Source organism: Amblyomma mixtum, chromosome 10 (assembly GCF_055824585.1).
Source record: "Amblyomma mixtum isolate Tamu chromosome 10, ASM5582458v1, whole genome shotgun sequence".
Lineage (NCBI taxonomy): Eukaryota > Metazoa > Arthropoda > Arachnida > Ixodida > Ixodidae > Amblyomma > Amblyomma mixtum.
This window is the reverse complement of record NC_143021.1, coordinates 117458199-117483573: the sequence shown is the minus strand read 5'-3', so window position 1 is coordinate 117483573 and position 25375 is coordinate 117458199. Positions and strand designations below refer to the sequence as shown.

The 25375-nt window shown below is 47.4% G+C and overlaps 1 protein-coding gene across 2 annotated transcripts in view; it reads left to right on the top strand.

The window, feature by feature from the left end:
• Window positions 1-25375, top strand: part of LOC149326761 (rho GTPase-activating protein 1-like) — a 121597-nt gene that overhangs the window by 64788 nt on the left and 31434 nt on the right. Inside the window, exons 1-6 of one of the 2 annotated variants that reach the window (XM_089562445.1) lie at window positions 5506-5698; window positions 14889-14915; window positions 16734-17045; window positions 19191-19278; window positions 20972-21103; window positions 24617-24703. In XM_089562445.1, coding sequence (XP_089418571.1) covers window positions 5674-5698; window positions 14889-14915; window positions 16734-17045; window positions 19191-19278; window positions 20972-21103; window positions 24617-24703 — 671 coding nt within the window. In that variant the 5' untranslated portion in view covers window positions 5506-5673. Of the gene's footprint in view, window positions 1-5505; window positions 5699-14888; window positions 14916-16733; window positions 17046-19190; window positions 19279-20971; window positions 21104-24616; window positions 24704-25375 lie in introns of those variants that run through there. The other variant, XM_089562444.1, reaches the window with a different exon arrangement.

The window sequence follows — 25375 nt, the reverse complement described above, 5'->3', positions numbered from 1 at the left end:
TTCCGGGGCCCTTCACTACGGCACCTCTTTCTTCCTTCACTCCTTCCTTTATCACTTGCAGCGCGGTTCGGATGTCCGCCGAGATATGAGAGACAGTTACTGCGTCATTTCCTTTTATCAAAAGCCAATTTTCAATATTTCGCCTATTTGCGTCCACTGCAGGACAGAGTTCTCTCCCATATGCCTCCATTTAATGTTGTGTGCCTATCCCTGCAAACTTCTTTATCTCGCCGCCGCGGTGGCTCAGTGATTATGGTGCTCGGCTGCTGACCCGAAAGACCTGGGTTGGATCCCGGACACTGCAGTCGAATTTCAATGGAGGCGGAATTATCGAGGCCCGTGTGCTGTGCGATGTCAGTGCACGTTAAAGATCCTCAGGTTGTCGAGATTTCCGGAGCCCTTCACCACGGCGTCCCTCGAAGCCTGAGTCGCTCTGGGACGTTAAACCCCACAAACCAAACAACTTCTTTATCTCATCTGCCAATCTAACTTTCCGCCGCCCCCTGATGCGCTTCCTTTCCCTTGGAATCCATACTGAAAAAATTGCGCAGAAACACGAGGACTAAGTTTTATTCCAAAAACATGCACATATAAATAAGAAAAACAAAAACAAGACCAGAGCAATCTATCATCAAGAACGTCACGTGTCACCCTCTGTATACCCGAGTGAATAATTCTGAAACAGCGCAGACCAGACAAGGACGACGGAAAGAAACGTACAACACGAGCGCTGACTTGCAGCTCAACTTTATTGCGCGAAACGTTCCCAATATATATAGGAAGGAAGTGGCAGATGTAATTGGAATCAGTCGACTCATAAGGTGAAAATGGTCGTAAAAGCGATAAAGAGCGTAAGAGGGTGGTAAGGATAAAACATGATGAAATCTCAAAAGAGGTGGAAAAGGTGAACAAGGCACAGTGGTTGACTGCGTATCGAATAATTACACATGGTGTTGATATGTTTTGCCGGGCTCGTAGCGTGTCCCACCAGGCATCGGATCCAGGATCACCGCCTCATTGCCGAAGGAGGAAGGAAACGTGGGCCGGAGACGGGGAGTAGGGGAAGTGAAGGAAAAAACTGTATTTACATGGTTACATGATTAATTACATTATTTACAAGAGCGGGACTGAGAATGGCTCTCAGTGGAATGGGAACGTCTTCGTCAACCGTAGTCGACTGGAGCTAGCAGGCTTCTCTCGGCCACACTCACGGCCGAGTTAAATATCGTTCGGTTTCCCCAGATCCCTGGCTGGGGAATAATGGTCGACGAGCACTGTCCAATCGGATGGACCGAAGGGGACGTTCTTGTTACCACCCACGGCTGGGCAGGTGCGAGCTTTTCCACTCTCTCGCAGCTGGGTCGATGAGAGGGGGAGATGCCGACTCATCCCGCCCTGCGGAAAAGGAATCTCCCGAAGTCTTCCAGCAGGTGAATGAACTTGCTTCCCCGCCGATTGCCCAGAACGCGAGTCGGGGCCACATAATTCTTCAATTATCCGCCAGCGTGACCGGCGCCGGCACGTCGCCTCCTCTGTGGTCGCTCGGACAATACCTCCGGCGCGTCCCCGGCTTTCGCCGCTATAGTGGTCATCTCCGCTGTGGTCGCTCGGACAATACCTCCGGTGCGTCCCCGGCCTTCGCCGCTGTAGTGGTCACCTCCGCTCAAGGAATTTCGCTGGGTTTACTGCTGACAATGGCCCTCGACATTCCTGCTACACTAATCCGCTGAGGCTCGGAGGGGCATTCCAAGCATCCCACTTCCCATGGTCGTCGCCAGGTTGTCGGCCTTGTTGATTGTTCACGGTAGCTGCTTGATCGGGCCCACGTGGTCCGAAGTACGGTCACAACAGTGTAAAGAGCCATAAGAACGATAAAATACATCTATAACAAAGAAAACTAATAAAATCTAAAAAGTGAATGGCATGTGTAGGTGACAAGGTTTTTCATAATTTTTGCTGACAAGGTTTTTTTCTGACAACTCCAATACCTTAACAATGAGTTGGCCAAAAACCGGAACTACTTATCAGAGAAGCGGACGGAAGTCTGACTGACGTATTTATCTCCACTCATACGCATGTGAAAGGCTTTCAGTGAGCTCACTCATGAGTTGATGTTCGTGCCTGAACAGGATTGTTGTTTTGTCGAAGAGCGGTTTACTTTTGATCTTATCGTTCGTACCACAAGTGCGGCAATGTTTTGGAATGTTATCAAGTGAATCTCCTCATTGATGAAGATTTCCTTCCTTGATAGCCTCCCAATACATCATTCTCCCTTCCGTACCACCTTGCGCTGTCCACTTAATCTTAAGCTTTTTCGTTCGCCCCATTGGTGGTCAGCTGGAGAAAAGGAACTGTTTTACCGACTCGCCAAGTTCCGCTCTGTGTTAACACCCTTTTATCGCGTTCTCCCCTCGTACCCGACACATGCACTCTCTCGGAGCGGCGTCGAGCTCGGGTCATTCAGACACCTTTAGCATACCGCACCCGTTGCCGGAGCACCGGGAGCCCGCCCACCGCCAGTGGGCGCGCGCTGATTGGTCCCGATGCGGCTGCAGAGTACGCGCAGCTGCCGGGCACCTGGCGCCCACAGTGTGATCTGCGCATGCGCACTGACAGCGCACGGGCTCCCCGCACTCCGGTAACGGTCGGTATGCTGAAGGCGCCTACTCTCTGCGGCCACGGTGATCTCCCGGAGGTCGCATCTCTTCGCTCCATGCACGCGGTGGCATCGCTGCAGGCTGTATATGATCTCTAAGGGCATGAGCCTACGCCAAAAACCCTTGGTCCTCACGGGATCCTCATGCCGGACTGCGAGTCGGTCTGCACTGACAGGCCCGCAGACGCCCTTCCCAACCAAGGTGCGACGGGTCCTCCTCGTGACGTCACTGTCCAGCGCGAAGCAGGTGTCTGCACCTCCCCCGAACGCATGCTTGTCCCATTCGATAGGCCCGGGCATAAAGTGTTCCTCCTACTCGCGCCTCCCTGCGCGTTGTGCGCCCACTGCCGAACTCGGCGCACGTTCTTTGAGACAGCAGAGACTTTCAGCATAGCGGAGAGCTTGAGACGTTTCCGGAGCCCTTCACTAGGGCGTCCCTCATAGCCTAAGTTGCTTTTGGGACGTTAGACCGCAATAAACCAATAAACCAAACCAGAGCTTGAGACGTATACCGGTTTACCGGTCGGCGGCTGCGCATATGCAGTGCACCCGCCTGGCCCCACCCATCATCGTTTGAGGTGGATTCACACGACGGACCGCAGGCCACTGGAGACCAGCAGGCGTCACGTGCCGTCCTGCCTCCACTCCGTCAGGCGGTTGGTGCTCGGCCGCGATTGGGGTGAATGCAATATGGCGAAAGTCCGTGTGCAAGCCTAGTGAACCATCAGACTCGGCTTTTCTCCGTGGGCGAGCCAGGTGTGAATACGCTTTGAGCACACGACGGATCGTGAGCCCGGGGACCAAACTCCGCGTGGCGTTCCACCTCTGCTCTGCGAAGTCCGCGCCTCCTGGCTTGTGTCGGAAAAGATTTATTTATTTATTTATTTACATTTCTGCAGCGCCATGAATGCATAATTGCAGGGGGGAGTACATACATAAATAAATAAATACACAATCAATCGTACGGCATGTGCCAACTTTTTGTACACGATAGGAAGGAATAGACGGCAAATTTATTTATTTATTTACATACCTACAGCGCCCTTGCGGGCATTAGTGTAGGGGGAAAAGAAAAAAAAACAATATAAGTGCACAGATGATATAATTCAGCAGCAAATTGAAAAGCATGAAACATCACTATTTGCATCCCTTAATCACACTGTATTGTGGTAATGGAAACACAGGTATGAGAAGTTAAAAGAAATGCTAAAACCCATTAAAAAAAGAATATTTTTGAGATCCTGGATAAAAGACGAAGGGGTCCCGGAAACAATTTCGGCAGGCAAACCATTCCGCTCATGTACTGTTTTAGGGAAGAAGCTGTTCTTAAATAAGTTTATTCGACAAGCATATTCACGCACTTTTCGGGAATGGTCCGTTCGTGCAGATACATAAGCTGCTTTTTTTAGATATTTATCTTTATCGATGCCTGTTCTAGAGTTAAGGATATTATAAAATAGCGACAAGCGCAGGTATTTTCTTCTCGTTGCTAGCAGCGGCCACCCTAGGTTTTTGGAAATATCGCAAGATCTTTTTGAAAAATCGTAACTACCTGATACAAAGCGAGCAGCACGTGCCTGTACGCGTTCAAGTTTTGCGATGTTACACTGGGTTGACGGATCCCAAGTACGGGAAGCGTACTCAAGAATAGGACGCACATTTGTCATAAATAATGTTTCGTTTAGCTTTGTTGGTGCCTGATTAAAGTTTCGTTTGAGGAAATTTAACATTCGATTAGCCTTCATAGTCACGTTATCTATATGAGCATTCCATGACAGATTGGAAGAGAAAAAGAGCGTCAACAGAGCATTCACGTCAGTCAATTGATCGGGAAAGGAGAGGAAGAGGAAAACAGCAGGTGAACATATGCGTGTACATCACAGTTCCGACAACAGTGCTCGGAACTTTGCCTAGGACTGGCATTCAACAATACTATGAGGCAGCTTATTCCATTGACTGATGGCGCGCGGAAAGAAAGAGATGCGCGCGGGGGCATGTCTAATCCGGTCTGATCTCAAATTTATCCGGACTCTTCTCTAGTTCTTCTTTCACTCCCTACGCACACAGCGTGATTGAAGGGTGCACGAAGGGTAAAAACCAATTTTCAATTGCGCGGACGATGGGGCTGCTTTCGGCGTGCGGAGGAGAACCGCCACTTTGCGTACAGCTGCGTGGTGTCGCACGCTGCCGCCTGGAGGGGTTTCGAGAATCCATTATAATCCCTTGTCGAGTAGCAGCGACCCATTGATGGCACTCGGAAGGAGGTTTTCATCCCTTGGGAGCTCCTTGGATTATTTGGTCTCGAAGCTTTTGTTGTGCTCTTCCAGTCCCTTATTTTTAAATGAATTTAAGCGCACCAGAACACGCACACAAGAAGAGGAAACACACAGGACAGGCGCTAACTCCACCTGGTTTATTCGCAGGCAAGAGAGCAAAAATATATACAACACAAATGGAGACATGCGCAGTAAAGAAACACATCGTCAGTTCACAATGCGCGCTCAAGGTACTTGTACTCTGCCTGCAAAAGATTAACAGACATGTCACTCACACAGTCGTGCCCCCTCTTCCTGATGTGAAAGGCTTCTAATAGTTCACGTGCCGACCTATCACCGCCTCTGCCAAGCACCTTTATCTCCTTCAGCCACACAGGATAGCGCCTGTCCTGTGTGTTTCCTCCTCCTGTGTGCGTGTTCTTGTGCGCTTAAATTCATTTAAAAATAAGCTATGCTCCATCTAGCCCAAACACCAGTTTTGTTGTGCTCTCCCAGTCCGGTCGTCTGCTGTTGAGGACGAGCAGCTGTGGGCTTCAGAGAAGCTCTCTGCGTCAACACACGTGTGCGTTTTCCCCACGCGCGACTCTCCGTGTATAGAGGGCGGAGTGGGGCGCCTTATCGGGGCCAGTGCTGCCGAGATAAGGCGTTAGTCACAACGGCCGAGTCTGCTGCCGGTGCCTATCACTCAGCGTATACTCGGCGCCGATTATAGCGCTCGTTTTCCGTTTCGAGAAGCACAGGATGCCCTTCCAGGAAGCCGCGTCAGGTGAGTTCCGAGCACTGCAATAGCTGCACGCTGCGATTTTTGAGCCGATGCACGAAGGGGTGAGGGAAGGGTGTATTAGCGTGTATCCTTGCACCCGTGTTTTCGTGAGGGACTGTGTGGGCGCTGCTTCCGTCGCGACCACTCCTCCGGACGCAGCTAGCTGTGAAAGTCGAGTCTCACTCCACCGGTCAGAGGCAGCCGTGAAGCTTATGCTCGAGTTAATTCGCCACAGAACTGCGCGAATGCGCCACGCCCTTATAAAAATGGTCTATAGACTTCTTATTGACTGTATTCACTTCCTGTAGATACTGTTTTTCGTCTGTTCATAGTCTATAGACCGCCTATAAACAAAACTCTACAAAAAGTGCATGGCCATAATTCTATGGATTGTGTGTATACTGTCTATGGCATTTGTATTGCCTATAGACTGTTCTCTAGGATTTGTCTACAGACACTCTATAGATTTTATAGACAGAATTCTATAGACACTTTATAGACTGTAAAACTTTTTTTGTCAGGGCGGACACGAAAGACCAGTGTTGGGCACCCCTGTCCTTCCGGCGCCTACCCGCGTACGTGCCGATACGTCTTCAATTAATGTGCGTTTGGCCTGCTTCGCAGTACGTCGTGTGCGTGTTATCGTGTTGCGTAAGCGGCCCATACTTGTAATGCCGTCGCGTTTCCATTCAAGGTTCGTTTGGCGCTTTCTCCACCGCCATCAGCTATGTACTTTAGTACAGTGTTCACGAAGAGGACTTGGGCTGGTTGGTGCACGTTGATGGAAACCGATTGAACAGCGCTAGCAGTGTTGGGATCGGAGCAGCGTGGGCTGGCCGGAGAGGGGACTAGGGAGCCGCAGACGTGGTTAAGAGGAAAACAAGGAAAAACTTTATACAGACTATTTACATGATGTACAAGTAAGAGCAGACAGTCAAGAATTAAAAGTTCATAGCGTCGAGCGACTGGGTGAGCCTTGTCACCACGGCCCAGAGCGTTCGTTCTCCTGCTGCGACCCTTCACAAGGCGGTGGCCAGTTCAAAACGAGGCACAGATCGGATATCGCACGGAGGCACCGTGGGAATGGGCGAGGAGGATTCGGAGGTCCGCTGCCACTTCGCCCCAAGCTGCACGTGTCCATCCAAACACACGTGCGGCGCTGTGGTCACAACCTCGGCGGGCTCTCTCCGGTCGGGAGGGCTTACACGGTCAATTACTGGAAGACACCGTTCCTTTCTTCTCCCGTCGTGTGTCCACCCTTACAAAAAAAGTTTTACGCTGTCTATAGACTGTCTGTGGACAAATCCTAGAGAACAGTCTGTAGGCAATACAAATGGCATAGACAGTCTATAGACGATCTATAGATTTATGGCCATACACTTTTAGTAGATCTTGAGGAAAACAGCGCAGGAACAGGGACAAGAGAAAAGAAGACGAGGGTGCCTAGGGTGTGGTGTACAGGGTTCCCTTCACGTGCGGCAAGAACTATATTGGCCAGACGGGAAGATGTCTGAATTCCCGCCTGCGTGAACACAACACCTCTTTGAAAGGGGCCCCTTCCTCGAACCTAGCCTTGCACTACAAAGAATGTGGTAGTAACACCTCCGCGCCTGCTGCCCAACAATGTATTCCGCTTTTTAACGACACAAATGTCTTGCACAATAACAAAGATAGATTAACTATAGGGAAATCAGCGAAGCATTTCATATTCAGAAAAACCGCTACACATGCCTAACCACCCCACCCGTCCTCGTTCATGACTGTGAGATATCGTTTCTTCAACATCATGACTGATTGTGACATCTTATCAGTGTTTTTGGCGTAGATCATGCGTGCTCCTGGTTGTTGGGAGAGTATATCTTTTGTGTTCCGTGCAATTTTGGGATGCGCACATTGAATCTATTTCAGGGAAGCTATCTCGTGTTGGTGGTATCTCGTGTTGTTGGTCGTGCGACACAGAGCTATATTACCTTTCAATATAAAGCTTCAATGCTCTATTTTTTCTTCTTTGTATTATTGTGTATTGGTATGTACGATTTTAAGATTTGTACGACACGTACAAATCTTAAAAGAATACATATACTGCAAAAACAAAAATTGTTCGAACACTTTTTAATATACCGTATAATTCCCATACTTCAGGGCTATTTTCGAAAGCTAACATAATACGCGCGTTTAATATTTATAACTATAAGTTAAGCCTGGTGTTTAAACGGGAGGTGAAAGAAAATCTCAAGTTTTTTCATAAATTAGCAGATCTCGATAAAAACACACATTCCTACACCAACCAGCCCGTATTTGCCCTCTTCTGGAATTCCTACACCACCCGTTACAGAGAAGCGTGGAAGGTGCACGGTCACTGCGCGGACAAATTATTCTAGGCAAAAGGTGTCATACACACTGCCAATACATTTAAATTCATTCCACAAATTAAATCAGATATAAATTTGCATGCGATTTCTGTACGAACCCTACGCAAACATTTCATTAACAATCCTTGCTTACAATAACAACTAAAAGTGTTATCTTGCCTTTTGTTATGTTTACCTCTTGTGACTATCAAGTGTGCGTGCATTAATTTTGAATGTTGTGCTTTCTGTGAGTTTTTTTTTTTTTGTTGTTCTATCGCTGCCTGCATTGTAGGGAGGCTGCGGGCTTCAGTCAAGTCGCTTGTTGTCAAGCGGCTTTTATCCGCAGTCTCCCCCATCATTGATGGAAATAAACAAGTTATTATTATTATTATTATTATTATTATTATTATTATTATTATTATTATTATATTAAACCTTCAGTTGCTAGTCAGCGCCTGTCCCGTCGTCTTCTTTTCTCTTGTCCCTGTTCCTGCGCTGTTTTCCTCAAGATGTACCAACTCTCTCAACTCGCCGTTTTACTTTTAGTAGACTTTTGTCTATAGACAGTCTATAGATTATTAATAGATTATTAATAGACAAAAAGAAATATCTATAGGAAGTCAATAGAGTCAATAAGAAGTCTACAGACTGTATATAGACCGTTTTTATAAGGGCATCGTCGGTCGCTTCTTGCGGGGAACCAAAGGGAAGGTCGTTCGCACCGAGCCGAGCGTGGGAAGAACTCTACAGGCCACTTCCGATCCAGTCATCCTTTTTTTTTTTTTTTTTGGTGGGGTCATAGTGGGGTCAAATCACCTGTAGAAATTGCCGCTGCTGTTGCCGCCACCGTGGTCATTCCGGTCGATGGAATCTGCGTCTTAATCCCATTCATGACAGCAGACAGGACGGAAGAGAAGAACGCAGACACAGCCATCTGTGTTCTTCTCTTCCGTCCGGTCTGTCAGCGCTGTTCAATCGGTTTAATACAGAAGTCTCGGAGGTTTCGAGCGCCCCTGTTTACAAAGTGAACCCGTCCCATGCCGCCGCGGTGGCTCAGCGGTTATGGTGCTCGGCTGCTGACCCAAAAGACGCGGGTTCGATCCCGGCCGCGGCGGCTAGAATTTCTTTGGAGGAGAAATTCTAGAGGCCCGTGTACTGTGCGATGTCAGTGCACGTTAAAGAACCCCAGGTGGTCGAAATTTCCGGAGCCCTCCACTACGGCGTCTCTCATAGCCTTAGTCGCTTTGGGACGTTAAACCCCATAAACCAAACCAAACCGAACCCGTCCCACGTACAGTCCGGTCCACTGTTAAAGGGAACATGCGATCGCGTGGGCCTCCGCGCGTCACGGAGCGCTCCCGCCGAGAACTTGCGGGAATTGTCGGCACAAGACGCATGCGCAGTAAGCATGACGGCTGGTCATTCCGCGCATGCGCCTGATGTCGCCTTTTCTCGCCGCATCTAGGCGGCAGGGCTTCGTGAAGCGCGGAGGGCACGCGATCGCATGTTCCCTTTAACAGTGGACCGTACTGTACACGCAAGAAAGTGCGGTGGCCTCGAAGAGGCGCGTCACCGCGGAAGCAAAGCCTCCTGCTTCTCGCCAACTCGCTCAGCTCCCTCCCAGCTTCACTCTCTCCAAAGAATTGTGGAGGGAGTGAAAGGGACACTCCCGTCATAATTCTTTCCCGCCGCCGCGGTGGCTCACCGGTTATGGCGCTACCCGAAAGACGCGGCCACGGCGGTCGAATTTCGATGGAGGCGAAATTCTATAGAGGCCCGTGTACTGTGCGATGTCAGTGCACGTTAAAGAACTCCAGGTGGTCGAAATTTCCGGAGCCCTCCACTACGGCGTCCCTCATAGCCTGAGTCGCTTTGGGACGTTAAACTCCCAATAAACCTAAACCATAATTCTTTCCTTCACGGTGTACGGCACCCACTGTAAGACAGCTTGGTTTGGTTTCATGTGCTAGACAAGTTGGAGGCTTTAGCCTCCAATAGGGTTTCGAACCGACGACATATGCACCCTCGAGTGTACGCCTTCCTAGGCGAGTATCAAAATTGTGATGCAATCGTTGGTCGTACAGCGTTCCGGGTGATGCCCTACGTGCACGCGTGTGTGGGTGTTGTCATATGTCGAAAAATGAAAAAAAAAATGGACTGATCGCTTGAAATAAAGTGAGTTCTCGAACTGCAACCAAACGTGTACGTCCCGCGTCTATAACACACTTTCGCATTCCCACGCGTCATCATCATCATCATCATCCTGTTTATACCCCACCCTCTGCTGAAATTTTTGTTTGGTCTGTATAGATACAATGTGTCACGTATCACCCATGTCACTTGTACTGGTGCCTTCGCAACTCTTCTAGCGTAAGCTCCGCCATCTCTTCTTGGTCAGCTGTGATATGCAGGAAAGCCCACTTGCGGGAGTTCGCATGGGGCTCCCGAATGTGGGCTCAGTCAGGGAGGCGCCGGAAGGGCAGGCGATCGCGTAAAAATCCCGCCTATTGAGTGGCGTATTGTAGTCAGTTCACCTCTGACATGCGCTTAGCAGAAGGCGTGGCGACGATAGGCAGACCCCTGTCGTTATACCGAAAGATAGCCTGTAGCGTTTATAGTTTCGGTTTCTGAGTTTCGGTTTCTGAGTTTCGGTTTCTGGGTTTCGGTTTCTGAGTTTCGGTTTCTGGGTTTCGGTTTCTGGGTTTCGGTTTCTGAGTTTCGGTTTCTGAGTTTCGTTTTCTGGGTTTCGGTTTCTGGGTTTCGGTTTCTGGGTTTCGGTTTCTGAGCCGTCCGAACGCCGCTTTCGGACGCCGACTGTCGCGTCGCTGGCAATTTCTCACCATGCCTTCACCGCCTTTCGGCATTTTTTTTTAGGGGAGGGTGAATGAGGTCTTTGATACATCTTTTGATACACTGTTTGTAGTTTATAGGGGTGTAACGTTCCAAAGCGGCTCGGACTTCGATGTACGCCGTAGTGGAGGGCTCCGGAAATTTCCACCACCTGGGGTTCCTTAAAGTGCACTGACATCGCACAGTACGTGGGCCTCTAGAATTTCACCTCCATTGAAATTCTAGATTGCATTCTGTTATCTAGTAGGATACAACTTAAAAAGAAACAGCAGTTGCTAACACTGGGCCACGGTTCGCGGCGTACCGTATTACTCCGCTAGCCAATCGAAACAGTAAACGAAATCCACTTTTTAATGTGTACCTATATTAAACAAGCCAGGTATCAAAGTTATATGACTTGGAATTTTTTTTCTTGTGATCAGTGTTTAGTTTAGGTAACAAGAAAAGTTGTAACAACGCACTACTTCTTTGTCGTGGAGGAAATCTGTGCGGCGGTCGTGAATGTGGGCGGAGCTTCACTGCAGACCTAAGTTGTATCCGAATTTGCAGTATACATTTCTGTGCATGTGATGTTTTCTTCTTTTTGCATGGTCAGTGCAGTTTTGTTTACTTTGGTTGCAAAAGGTCATGCATTATTCTGAAAATAATAAGGGCAACAACATTCGCTTATTTATTTTTAAAAATTTGTCATAGTGAACATATATTCAATTCAGTATTCAAAGGCATTTTCTTTCATATTTGTATTAGATTCGTATTCGAAAATTTCAGTATTCGCACACCCCTATGTGTAACCCCGGTGAAGACGTGTATAGGTGTACTCCTCATTGCCTCGATCAAAGTGAGGACTTCCACTCTTTCCACTACAGGACCTCTTTATCTATTTCTTCATTCGCTGTGCCTTTTGTTTCCTAAAAAAAATTAAATATTTGAATTTTTCCAACTGTGGTTTGAATCAAGTATGAAGCATCACCAGAGCGGACAGGTGGTACTTCTGTCTCCGAGTTTCCTCGCTGCATTGGGACATGTACCAGTGAGAGTTCTTCATGTAAAAGTTCCGTGTGCGTGACGTAACAGATAACGCATCTGACTGCGAATCAGAAGATTCCGGGTTCGATACGTGGCCGGCGCGTTTTTCTTTCATGGCTAGGTACACGTCATGTGTGGTGCGGACTGTCCAAAGCCACACTGTAGCAGGAGACCTACCAAGTAACAGCTTTCTGCGTAAAATGCCGCAGCGAAAGGCCAGACGTCAGGCTGTCAGCCACCCTGCAGATAAGCTGACCGACTGACGATATCCTCTGGCTTATTTCCACTCGTACGCAGCTGTGCCGTCACCTGCGCAGGCGAGAAGATCGGTCGTGTGGAGAGGGTCTAATTGAAAATTTGTTTTGAGGAAAGGAAAGGTGCAGTAATTGTCTCGCATCTCGGTGGACACAACAACCGCCCTCTGAGGGACACAACCACTGCGCTAATTGCAACTAGGTGCCTAACTATAATAGTTAAATAGTTAACTATTAAAAATTAATTAACCAGCTTACTACTTACCAGCTTACCAGCTACTTGCCAGCTTAAATCATGAACGGCAGTTTACCAATATCCCTCAAGAGAAAAGTATACAACAGGTGTATCTTACTGGTACTCACCTATGGGGCAGAAATATGGAGGCTAACAAAGAGGGTTCAGCTTAAGTTAAGGACAATGCATCGAGTTGTGGAAAGAAAAATGATAGGTGTAACGTTAAGAGATCAGAAGAAGACGGAGTGGGTGAGGGAACAAACGCGGCTTAATGACATCCTTGTCGAAATCAAGAGGAAGAAGTGGGCTTGGCCAGGGCATGTGATGCGAAGGCAAGATAACCGCTGGTCCTCAAGGGCAACGGAGTGGATTCCAAGAGAAGGCAGGTGTAGCAGGGGGCGGCAGAAAGTTAGGTGGGCGGATGAGATTAAGAAGTTTGCGGGGATACAGTGGCCGCAACTTGCGAAGGACAGGGTTAATGGGAGAGACATGGGAGAGGCCTTTGCCCTGCAGTGGGCATAGGCAGGCTGGATGATGATGATGACTACTTAAAACGGTTCACCGGTTTTCAGGTGTCCGCCAACACTGGTAATACTATGTAAAAGAGCCATATTTTTGCCTGAAAAAACCTTTTTTTGAGAATTATTTAGTCTTTCATGAAACACATGGCAGATGTGAGTCATTGATGAGTCAGCGCAGAAAGCTGGGCTAGTTGGTGCTCCAAGTCTTTTGAGGAAAAAACTAGCCCTTATTTTTCTCCTTGTATGTACTCATGTGAATTGCTGTTTTTCTTTTTTTTTTTAATGAGAAACTCGGGTAAGAATTTGTCTGCTAACTCGAATTTTGTGAGAAGTATTCGTAAATTAAACAAATACGAAAGGAGTAGTGTATACAGCTTCGCTGATTTGCTCTGGACTTCCACTTACGATGACACGCACAGACACAATGTGGTCTCCTTATTCAGACAGTGCTGCATAGTCGTGTATAAAAGAAAAGCGTGTTGGGCATCATTTGAATGTCTTCACATGCTGCATGCATTAATTACAAAAATGCGTGCTGAACACATCCCTTTTGATGAAGCGCAATGTGATTCTGCACGTGGGCATCATGGATTCGAGCTGTACATGTGTCATATCGAAGTTCTCCTTTAAAAGCCACCACCCTTGCAACTCGAAAAAGATTACAATTGTGCAACACATCAAACGATTGCTTTTGCTAACCCAAATGAAGGGAGCATGGGCACTCTTGGTTGCATGTTTTGTTCTTTGCAATTCTGCATAACACGTTAGCGTGCATGGATCACCATGTGCAATTCACTAACACGCGGTAGATAACTGAGCAAATTTTTCTCTAATATTGTTTCGGTTTTAATAGCCTAACAGTGGCTATGACGTCAAAGTGATACAATTCGTGCTGCTCAGTTTTAATTCACGGCAACATATGCCAGCCGGCCTCAAAGGCTGCAATGACACAGAATGTAGAAGTGGCTAAAATATCGCTGTTTTTTGCATGCCTCGCATTACCACTGTTCAGCCGCTGGTACCGAAATCGAAACAATTGGAGCAAATTCAATTGCAAATTATTTAACATGTGTGGGCAGACTCTATGTGACGATTTATGTTTAATCTCCTGAGCACCATTCCAGAGAAGAGGCTAAATAAAATATTGCTGTTTTTGCATGCCTCGCATTACCACTGTTCAGCCGCTGGTACCGAAATCGAAACAATTGGAGAGCAAATTCAATTGCAAATTATTTAACATGTGTGGGCAGACTCTATGTGATGATTTATGTTTAATCTCCTGAACACCATTTCAGAGAAGAAAAAAAAGCGAACACACACAAAAACGTGCATAGCAGTCATTGCTACTCATGTTGCTACTTCTACACTACGTGGGAGTCCAAATGAGATAAGGCATACTGGTTAAGAGATCAGAAGCGGGCGGAGTGGGTGAGAGAACAAACGCGCGTTAATGACATCCTAGTTGAAATCAAGAGGAAGAAATGGGCTTGGGCAGGGCATGTAATGCGAAGGCAGGATAACCGCTGGTCCTTAAGGGTAACAGAGGGGATTCCGAGAGAAGGCAAGCGTAGCAGGGGGCGGCAAAAAGTTAGGTGGGCGGATGAGATTAAGGAGCTTGTGGGGATACAGTGGCCGCAACTGGCAAAGAAGGACAGGGTTAATTGGGGGAGGCCTTTGCTCTGCGGTGGGCGTAGTCAGGCTGATGATGGTGATGGTTAACGAGATCGAGGAGATCCCAACAAAGAAAGGGGAACACAAGCACTGTGTTGTGTTGTCGGTTTCTTCTTCGTCATTGTCTTTTTGGGCTTGTTAACCATGAACATGTATACCAACTAGCCCAACTACTCACGTCAGCTTAATTTCTGCCCTTTTCCTGTGTTATTTTGTTGTCTTAGGGTTCGCTGCTGAGCCTTATTTTTTAATATGTCCTTGAACTGGTCTGTCATTTTCTTCCAGGTTCCCATGGAAACCTGCCCATTAAAGGTAAGCCTGCCCCTGTTGTTCCTGCCACCATTGATCAGCTGCGTGTGAGGAGTCGGTTGGGTTGCAGCGTGCCTCTCAAAATGAATTTGTTGTTAACCGTCTTTGGGTAAGGGTGACATCACTTTTTGCTTAATGCACTCATAGCCAGGTATTGCCATATATACATGCTGCACAGCTATCATATGTTGCTGCATTTCTGTTAGGCGGGAATTTTGTGAGGATGAAGCGGTCTCAGCGGAAACAGGACAGGATTAATTGGAGGGATATGGGAGAGGCCTTTTCCTGCGGTGGGGACATGGTTACATTGATGATGATGATGGCGTATTTCCCGTCATTGAGGCTTTTAAACTGCTGCCTCTCCGTAAGCAAACTTGTAGAAATCTTGGTGTGTGTGCTAAGAAATGATTGATGTTGATCGCAAAAATAATTTGTTATCCTTTGCAGTGATTAGAACGAGGGAAAAAAAACATAGTTGAAGATGGCTGTGAGTTCAATGGAGTGATGAGATGATGAAATTTTTTGGAATTGTAGCCGTAGATGGTGTAAAAGAAAAAAAAATTCGGCCTTTCTGGAAGTGACACTGTTGATGATTGCAGAATGGGTGTCGTGTCTCCTCTCTATGCATTGCCTTCCATTGGCTGCTGCTACCTTTGAGATGAAAGAGGCAGTCTTCTTCTCTTGATGGCATTCTTTTCCATTGTTTGGCATGGTTTGCTGTAGCCAGTAACACATCACCCTTAACCAGTGAATGTGGTGGGCTGGTTCAGTGAGCAGGCTGGCCAGTGAGAATTTTTCATCTCTTGTAATATGTGAAGGAATTTAAGTAGCCTTTTAGGGTGTGTACAGGCATTGCAACCTCTTCATCCCAATACCTGTAGCAGGGCTCGCTGATGCATACTCAACAAAAATTCAGGGGGCACTTTGGCTCTCTAAAGTGCTTGGCTCTCTAAAGTGCTGCAAGGCAAAAGCCTTTCCAGGTGCAGTGCTTGGCATTGACTGCTAGACTGTTTGTGCTGTACTAGTGCTTTATTTGACTACGCACTTTGACTACACATTACAACTACACACTGTGACTGCTTCTTTAGCACGACTCTCTCTCTGCTTCGATGAGTTCGGTTGTATCCAGGGCTCTGTTCGCAGCAGTGAGGTATGTAATGTGGTCATCCGCGGACACCTTGTGCCGCCTGTCGGAGCGGACGACAACTATTTTATTAGTATTAGTATTATTTACTTTATTTATTATTAGTATTAGTTTATTAGTATTTTATTAGTATACAACAGTTGTATCTTACCAGTACTCACCTATGGGGCAGAAACATGGAGGCTAACAAGGAGGGTTCAACTTAAGTTGAGGACAACGCAGCGAGCTATGGAAAGAAAAATTACAGGTGTAACGTTAAGAGATCGGAAGCGGGCGGAGTGGGTGAGGGAACAAACACGGGTTAATGACATCCTAGTTGAAATCAAGAGGAAGAAGTGGGCTTGGGCAGGGCATGTAATGCGAAGGCAAGATAACCGCTGGTCCTTAAGGGTAACGGAGTGGATTCCAAGAGAAGGCAAGCGTAGCAGGGGGCGGCAGAAAGTTAGGTGGGCGGATGAGATTAAGAAGTTTGCGGGGATACAGTGGCGGCAACTAGCAAAGGACAGGGTTAATTGGATAGACATGGGAGAGGCCTTTGCCCTGCAGTGGGCGTAGTTGGGCTGATGATGATGATGTGTGTGTGTCCTCTTCCCACATCTTTGTGATGTTCTGACATGTTCAAAGGCACACCCTCTTGTTATAGGCTGCAGTTTTTTTTTTCACTGAACACATTGCAGCCGCAGAGCCCAACCGGAACATCTCCGTGCACCTCGACCTGAGAGACACGACGTCGACGCGGTCAGCGACCACGGCCAATGGCCGCAGCTGCAGCGGTGCCGGCAGCAGGGCTGCTGGTGGCGGTGGCTCCTCCTCGCCCGAGTACCTGGACTCGTCTCCGTCCCTCTCGGAAAGCCTGCTGGACGACAATAACTACGAGGCCGTGCTGGGCCTGGACCTGGAGCCACCTGAACTTTTCCCGCCCGATGGTGTGCGGCAGCAGGCCGAGGACTTCACTGACGTCGAGTGCCATGGCATCGTCGACATTGCAGGTGCAGCCATGACTGCTTTGTACTTGTGCGCCTAGGATTATGTATGCTATTTTGGCCAAAAATTATTTGTTTTGAATCAAAATCATGAACGGTGTCGAAAGGGTTAATAACCCTTTCAAGCGCCATTTTTTGTTTTGACTGAAATCAATTATTTTTTCACCTAAGTAGTACTCTCAGGCCTCAAGAGAGGGAATTTGTTAGTTTTGGAGCGTGAAAGGCCAGCGGGTCAGTTCTTACAACGGTGTGGAGAATTCCGTACAAAGTGTCAGATTTGTTAGAGATAGTGCCATCGAAATGTTCTCGTGTGTCAAGAAAACTCCCTAGGGATTGTGGAATCACTTTGTGTTTTGAGGAGTCACATTGCGCTCGAAATTGCGCAAAAAGTATCGTTGTTTTCACTCGTGGCAAAATCTGTCTGCACGAAAACAACGGACAAAGTGCTACCTAGCTCACGGTTATGTGAAATATTACTTGCTGCATTCACTACATGGTACCAAAAAACAACTTATTTGCAACAAGAAGAGTGCTCAGTTTGACTGAAATAATGAAATCACTGTCAAGTGCTCCATTTTCTCAGAAAAAGCTGTAAGTTTGCTGCTTACGCAATTGTGTACAAAGCGCCGTAAAGGGTTAAACTAACAGAGCACGGCAGGTGAATTTGGTCTGTTGTATTGCGTATGGAACCAATAAATAGCCATGCAGCTTGTTTGGATAATTTGTTCATTTAAAGTTCGTCACCAGAACTTGTGGGGACACTTTTCTTGAGTCGTGTGGGTGCATTGGTGAAGGTTGTGTGTTAGAGCCATGTGCACACCTTGATGTTTCAGTCTATACTCTGAAAAATTGCAGAACGATCATCTTACTGTCTATTGCCTAAGGTAATTGCTAATAGAGTCAGGACAACCTTTGACTTCAGTCAGAGAGGCCTTTGCCCTGCAGTGAGCCTAATCAGGCTGATGATGATGATACTCTTGAGGACCTGTCTATAGATTCATAATAATTGTGTGGTGTGGTCCAAGTGGTTGTTTATTATGTGCAGGGTCAATCACACTGAGAGGGAACATGGCTCCGTGTGACCACATACCTGCGGAGTGCCATTGCAACTTACCCATTCATGAATCAATGCAGAGTGGCGCACGAGAAGCGAAACCTCGATGTGGCGCTTTGTGTCATCTGCCTCTTAGTATAGGTTTGCTACTGGGTTGGTCGCAATGGTGCTCCACGTTTGCGCAGCCACGTGGAGTCATGTTCACGCTCAGTGTGATTGACCCTGTACAGCCTTTGTCTAAAGTTTAGAGCCCAGGAGGTTTGCTTCTAAGCCTCGCAGTGGGACTCCTGTAACATTCGTGGCAGTCCTACCCATTGCAGGAGGCAGGACCAGAAATCTTCTTACCTTCAGCAAATTTGGAGCGCTCCATGGAGATGCATTACAAACCAGACAGTGTGCTTCAGAAGCAAACCTCCTGGGCTCCAAACTTTTGACAAAGGCTGTACATCGGGGGGGTTATGGAAAGAAAAATGATAGGTCTAATGTTAAGAGATCGGAAGAGGGCGGAGTCGGTGAAGGAACAAACGCGGGTTAATCAAATAAAAAGAAATGGGCTCGGGGCAAGGCATGTAATGCAAAGGCAAGGTAACCGCTGGTCCTTAAGGGTAACGGAGTGGATTCCAAGAGAAGGCAAGCGTAGCAGGGGGCCACAGAAAGTTAGGTGGGCGGATGAGATTAAGAAGTTTGCGGGGATAGAGGGTGCCCGCAGCTGGCAAAGAAGGACCAAGTTAATTGGGGAGACATGGGAGAGGCCTTTGCCCTGCAGTGGGCGTAGTCAGGCTGATGATGATGATGATGATGATTGTGGTTTGAGCGAACGAAATCGGCTGCAGCCCTGACTCAACGGCCCCGTTGCAATGGTAGGCCGATATGTTGGCGGTAGTTTCTTCGCCTGTGTCAGCCAGTTGATGCACATGACAATGCAAGTTGCAGTGAGCGTGCTGTGCTTTGCAGTGGCTCCTCCTGTCATAGCCTCCTGTGAGGCTGCAAGATGTGGCAGTAAATACACCAGCTCCTTGTCATCTTGTGGTGTGACTGTGGGGCCTAGTGCTAAGCTTTGACTCGCCCTAAGGCCTTGCCTGTGCCTCTGCTGGCAGGTGACGATGCGTACGGCCGCAACGTGATAGTCATCTCGGCATGCCGGCTACCGCCCCACAAGGAGCTGGACCACCCCAAGTTTCTCAGGTGGGTCTCTTCCACTGTCCTGCGTTTATTTGTTTGTTTACAGAATGCTGCCAACTGAAATCAGTTCAGTGAGGAGAGGGAGCATGTCAGTAACCACTGTGCCTCATAAACAACAACAAAAAAAATTAACTATCATTCATACGGTAACCTATGAAGTTCGTAAACCAAGGGAGTAATAAGGGAGTAATTACTCATTTGACGTCCACCCGAGCGCAGCCATACGGCTACAAAGGAAAGCTATACAGCTTTCTCAGAAACTTCGTAGTTAAAGAAAAATTCGTCCTGGTCCGGGGATCGAACCCGGGACCACCGCTACACCGGAGCAGTCGCTCTACTGAGTTTCTGAGAAAGCTGTATAGCTTTCCTTTGTAGCCGTATGGCTGCGCTCGGGTGGACGTCAGTGAGTAATTACTCCCTTATTAGAAATCTACTCCACCTTGGGGGATTCCCCTAAACATTTGGTCAAAACCAAGGGAGTAATTACGCATTAGCATCCTGCTTAATTTAATACTCAGATACAAGTGGCCATATGGCATTGCTTTGGGGGATGCTAATGATTGATTACTCCTTTGATTGAAATATGCTCCACACTCGATATTCCCCTGAATGTACTGGTGTCCACTGAGTTTTTGTTGGGTATTTCCGTGTGTATGCAAATATAAATAAATAAATTTACAAAATGAAGTAGACAATATGTAAGTACGCACGGTAAGGTGCTACAGGCAAACAATTCTCATTTTTCTTCCAAGAAGCTAAGCACTCTTAGCATTGGAATGGCTATATACATCTACACATATGGTGCCAACTCAAAGAGGTATTCGCATCTGTCAGTGGCAGAGGGCATCCACTGACTGTCAGAAGCGCTAAGGAGCCATAGTAATCCACACTGTGCTGTCTGCCTGCTTGTGTAGTCCAGTGCATAACCTCATGCATTCCACATGAGGGTAACGGTTCTGGTTCCAACTGGAGGCTTGGTGAAAAAAATCACAAGAAGAACATTATGCAGTGATTGTAGAGACCATAGCAGGCAACCTGAGTGCTCTCGCATTTTCTTCTTTAAGGACGTGGTTAAAGCAGTCCCCAAGTCTGAGATTGTCGTACCCGCCATGGTGGCTCAGTGGTTATGGCATTCGGCTGCTGACTCGAAAGACACGGGTTCGATCCCGGCCACGCCGGTCTAGTTTCGATGGAGGCAAAGGTCTATAGAGGCCCGTGTACTGTGCGATGTCATTGCACTTTAAAGGGACCATGCAAAGAATTAAAAGCCGCTTGTAAATGTTAGAAGTGATGCTCAGAAGCATTGACACCAAGTATGAGTCTTCGGAACTGAGCCGGCAATTTATTATGAATTTTTAAAAATCATGTTTTTTAAAATTTGCGGGCTGTTTGGTGTCTTGATGGTGATTGGTGATTGGCCGTTTGGTGATTGATGCTAGCTCAAAAATTCTTGCGCTGGGGTGACGAGTGATGGATTGCCTATCTTTACGTAATCTCGATAAATTTATTTCATAGTCCCTTTAAGGAACCCCAGGGGGTCGAAATTATCCGTAGCCCTTCACTACGGCGTCCCTCATAGCCTGAGTCACTTTGACGTTAAACCCCAATAAACCAACCAAACCAAACCTTAGATTGTCGTGTCCGTTCACATCTTTGGTTGTTTGCCATCGTGATGACCTCTCTGTCCATACTGTAGGTACCTGATGCACACGCTGGACCAGTTTGTGGAGAGTGACTACACGCTGGTCTACTTCCACCACGGCCTCAGCAGCAAGAACAAGCCGTCCCTGGGCTGGCTCTGGTCGGCCTTCCGGACGTTCGATCGCAAGTGGGTGGCTGTGGCAGTACCTTTGTTGGACGAACCTTGTGATTACTGTATAGGGCCCTGTAAGAGCAGACAGTCCAGCTCGGAGCCCTTGCTGGCCAGTAAGAAAGTTGAGCAGTGTTGTGAGTGTTTTATTGAAACAGTTATCGCAGTTATTTAAAAGCTACTGTTCAGGATGATGTTTTCAAAGTACAGCTAGTATTTCGTTTGCTGGTTAAATTAGCAGAGAAAGTCCGCACGAACACGGCAGTGTGGAAGGCTGCTGCGAAATGGTGTGCCATCATTTGTAAACACGGTGTCCCCTGAGTCGGCCGAGTCTCCTGTGCGCAGCACCTGGACACTAGTGGTGCCCTTTCCTTCCCAGGGATGGACACTCCCACTGGGCACTGAACATCCCCTGGATGTCCTGAACACATCCCTAACGTCCCCAAGACGTCCAAGGGAGGTTCGATGTCCATTGGGACTGGTGCCCTTTCCTGCCCAGGGATGGAGCCACCAGTTTTGGGGAAAGGGGCATAGAGGAACATGTCTTGCAGCGCACGCCATTCTGAATGGCTCAGATCGCCGCAGGCCTTCATGGCGCTGCAGATGACTTGTGAGGTGGAATATTCAGGGCACGTGACGTGTTTGAGAACGCTATTCCCAATTGCCATAAACATCAGCAGTCTCACCACATCTATCTAGGCATGCAGCTGCTTGTTTGTTCACACCTTATCATTCATGCTGTCCAGTTTGTTCCAAGACGGAAGTGTACCGGGTGACGCAGGAGATGAAGCGCCATTCAGTCCTCATCACCGTGGCCGCTCTCTACAGAGACTTGGAAATTGCCACCTGTCTGAACATGACAAAGCCATTCATTCTTCAAGGTGCAGAAAGCACTGATGTGCTCTGACAGCAATGTGATATCTGTCACGAAAAGGAAAAAGCACAGTCAACGGTCAGATGTCGCCAGAATGCGTGATTTTCTCCAGTGACTGCAAGCCTTCATGGGTGGTCACCCAGGAAAGTTGACGAGGGCCACTGCCAAGGTGTTCAAAGTCGCAAAGTTGGCTGTCAGGATCACTGTGCATGAGGACTTGAGGAACCATTCCTTTGTCATAAGGAGGGACAGTTCATGCTCAATAAAACTTGCAAGAATTGTCTGCTCCAGTTCAAGCACTTGCTAAGCAAGCTGAAGAAGTGTGAGGAGCATAGAATGCTCCTTTATTTTTTGAGATGAGAACAACTTTGACAAGGACCAAAAAGGTAATACCCTAGCCTAAAGGTGGCTTTTGCACGAGCACTGATGAGATGCCTACACGTCACGATCGGAATATATCAGTTCTTGCCGCACCTTTCCGCTACGCTCAAAAAGGTGGAAATTTCCAAGTCACTATGGAGTGCGTACAGGACTGTATGGAGTTTCATTACCTGCGTCAACCTGTACGCCTCCATCTTGGAACAAACTGCACTGTACGAATGGTAAGGTGCGAATATTCAAAAAGCAGCATGCCTAGATGGATGTGGTGAGAGTACTTGTTTCAATGGTGAAAGGGAATAGTGTTCGCAAATGCCTCATTCACCTCGTATGCTGGGTGTTGTCACGAAAGTCAACCTTCCAGCAGATGTTTTTTCTTTGTTTACAGAGAATTGTCGGCTTTGTGCAAACAGAGTACCAAAGACTGAGTTGTCCTCCCAGCTGTCCTGAACAGTCACTGCAGTAGACGGTGGTTTAAGTTTGTGGCCTGATGCTGCGGTGAGCGCTTGCCATTCAATGGAGGCAGTGCTGTAGTGCTCGCACTTGAAGTTAAGCTGCACATGCAAGTTTCAAGTTGTAAGCAGCATGAGAAGAGACGGCACTCCTCTAAAAGGAAAGAAAAGCACGATAAAGCACGATGAAAAAGCAGGACAGTGGTCCCTCTCTTAACCGCTGCAGCAGTACGCCAGGAGTGGTGTGAGGGCTCCCTGCCACCTATGAATTCAAAGTGGAGAATGACCCATTCCACATGCATGGGCATATAGGCAGAACCTATGCGACAGAGAACCCAATGGGCACTTTAACTTCCTTGGACATCCTGGGGACGTTTGAGATGTCCTGCGGACGTCCAGTGGAGTTTTAATGCCCACCGGGAAGGAGTGGAGGGGTGGGGGGATTTCTAACGCTTTCGCATTGTACTCTCAAGGGCATGTTAAGTGTTGTGTGATGGTGAAAGGAAGAACAGCGTCCATGTCTATGAAATGATACACAAAGCAGACCCCAGGCCGCTGCCCGTTGATACTATCGCGCATACCGTAAAGGCACAGCTGAAGTGTCTCCTCCAGTTTTGTGACAGTTGCTATGTAAGCAGGATATGCACTCTATATTTTTTTAGTGGTAGTGAAGTACGTGCAATACATCTTCATGTTATATGGAAGCCACATTGTTGATATTATTTGACTGCGTGCTGGCCAATGAGGTCACAGTAGTGGAATAAAAGCACAGCTCATAGAGAAATTGTCTGTGCAAAGGATTTTTTTTATTTTGGGTGGAAAAACAGCTCGAAGGGACGGAAGACAAAGATGAAGGAAAACCACGCGGACGAGCACTGACTCACAACTATTATTTATTCACAAACAACAAACGTTTATAGTTAAGAAAAGTGACGTGACCTAACGTCGCCTGCATACATGCCCAGAGTAAGGAGGAAAATAAGGAAGTGTGCACACCTTTAATCACATACACACGCATTTTATTTCGCCATAAAGATAAGACGACAAGGGAGCTCATTGAGGCATATCATATTCGGGAAAAACAGGATGAATGCATCAGTCAGGCTTCCTTATTGATTGTAGATAAAGAGGTCTCGTTTTTTGGCAACACCTGATGTTTTTTAGTGCATTTGTTTTTGTTTTTTTTTGTTTCGGGCTGTCTCATGTTTTTTAGTCAGTCACGGTCTTCTGAAATCGAGTTGTAAGGTTTCTATTGACTCATGATGTAGTTCTTAGACTGTTGTACTCTGGGCACGCGCGCAGGCGACGTCAGGTCACGTGACTTTTCTTCACTATAGATGTCTGTTTTTTCTGAATAAATAATAGTTCACTTCACTTCACTTCACTTTATGACTTTTCTTCACTATAGATGTCTGTTTTTTCTGAATAAATAATAGTTCACTTCACTTCACTTCACTTCACTTTATTACCTTAAAGGCCCCCAGGATTGGGGTATTACATAAGGGGTGGGTTACATTGAAAAATCAGACTGAATAAAGGAAGAAAAAACGTAAGATACAAATATTATTCGCTGTTAAAGGTAGCAGCTAAAGAGTTCGCAAATAGTTGTGAGTCAGCACTCGTCCGTGTGGTTTCTTTTATCTTTGTCTCCCGTTCCTTCGCGCTGTTTTTTCCACCCAAAATGAATGTACACCAACTCGCCCAACTTTCCATTCTGCTATTGTGCAAAGGAGACACGAGGAGGTTGACACTGCAGGTGCTGCGTTCAGTGTTTTTCTCTTTGCCTTGTCCCTATTCTGGTGGTAGAAGTGACCCAATCTGGTGCAGGTACAAGAAGAACCTCAAAGCCCTGTATCTAGTCCACCCCACCAGCTTCGTCAAGATACTCTACCAGCTTTTCCGGCCCTACATTAGGTGGGTGAAGTAGTGCTCTGTGTGTGTAGCTGGCGTGCCTCACTTTTTTTGTGTCCACTGTTCCCCTTTTTTCATCTGCACTAAAGGGGTAGAGACACCAGAATTTTCAAGTGGTAGTTTTGCTTTCGAATGATGTGCACGACATTAGCAAACATAAATCGCCACTTAAAATTCGACCATGCTCAGTCATCATCATCAGCCTGACCACGCCCACTGCTGGGCAAAGGCCTCTCCCATGTCTCCCCAATTAACCCCGTCCTTCTTTGCCAGTTGCAGCCACCATATCCCTGCAAACTTCTCAATCTCGCCCGCCCACCTAACTCCTTGCCGCCCCCTGCTACGCTTGCCTTCTCTCGGGATCCACTCTCTTACCCTTAAGGACCAGTGGTTGTCTTGCCTTCGCATTACATGCCCTGCCCAAGGCCATTTCTTCCTCTTGATTTTGACTAGGATGTCATTAACCCTGCATTTGTTCTCTCACCCACCCCGCCTGCTTCTGGTCCCTTAACGTTACACCCATCATTTTTCTCTAACTTTGTGGTCAATTAAAGTTGAACCGTTGTCGTTAGTCTCCTAAGTTTTAAATGCATTTATCCTTCCATGCAGTCTTAGTTTCACCAGTTGAAAGGCCGTTGCAACATCGCAGGTGAGCACCAGATCAGGTGTGGCATG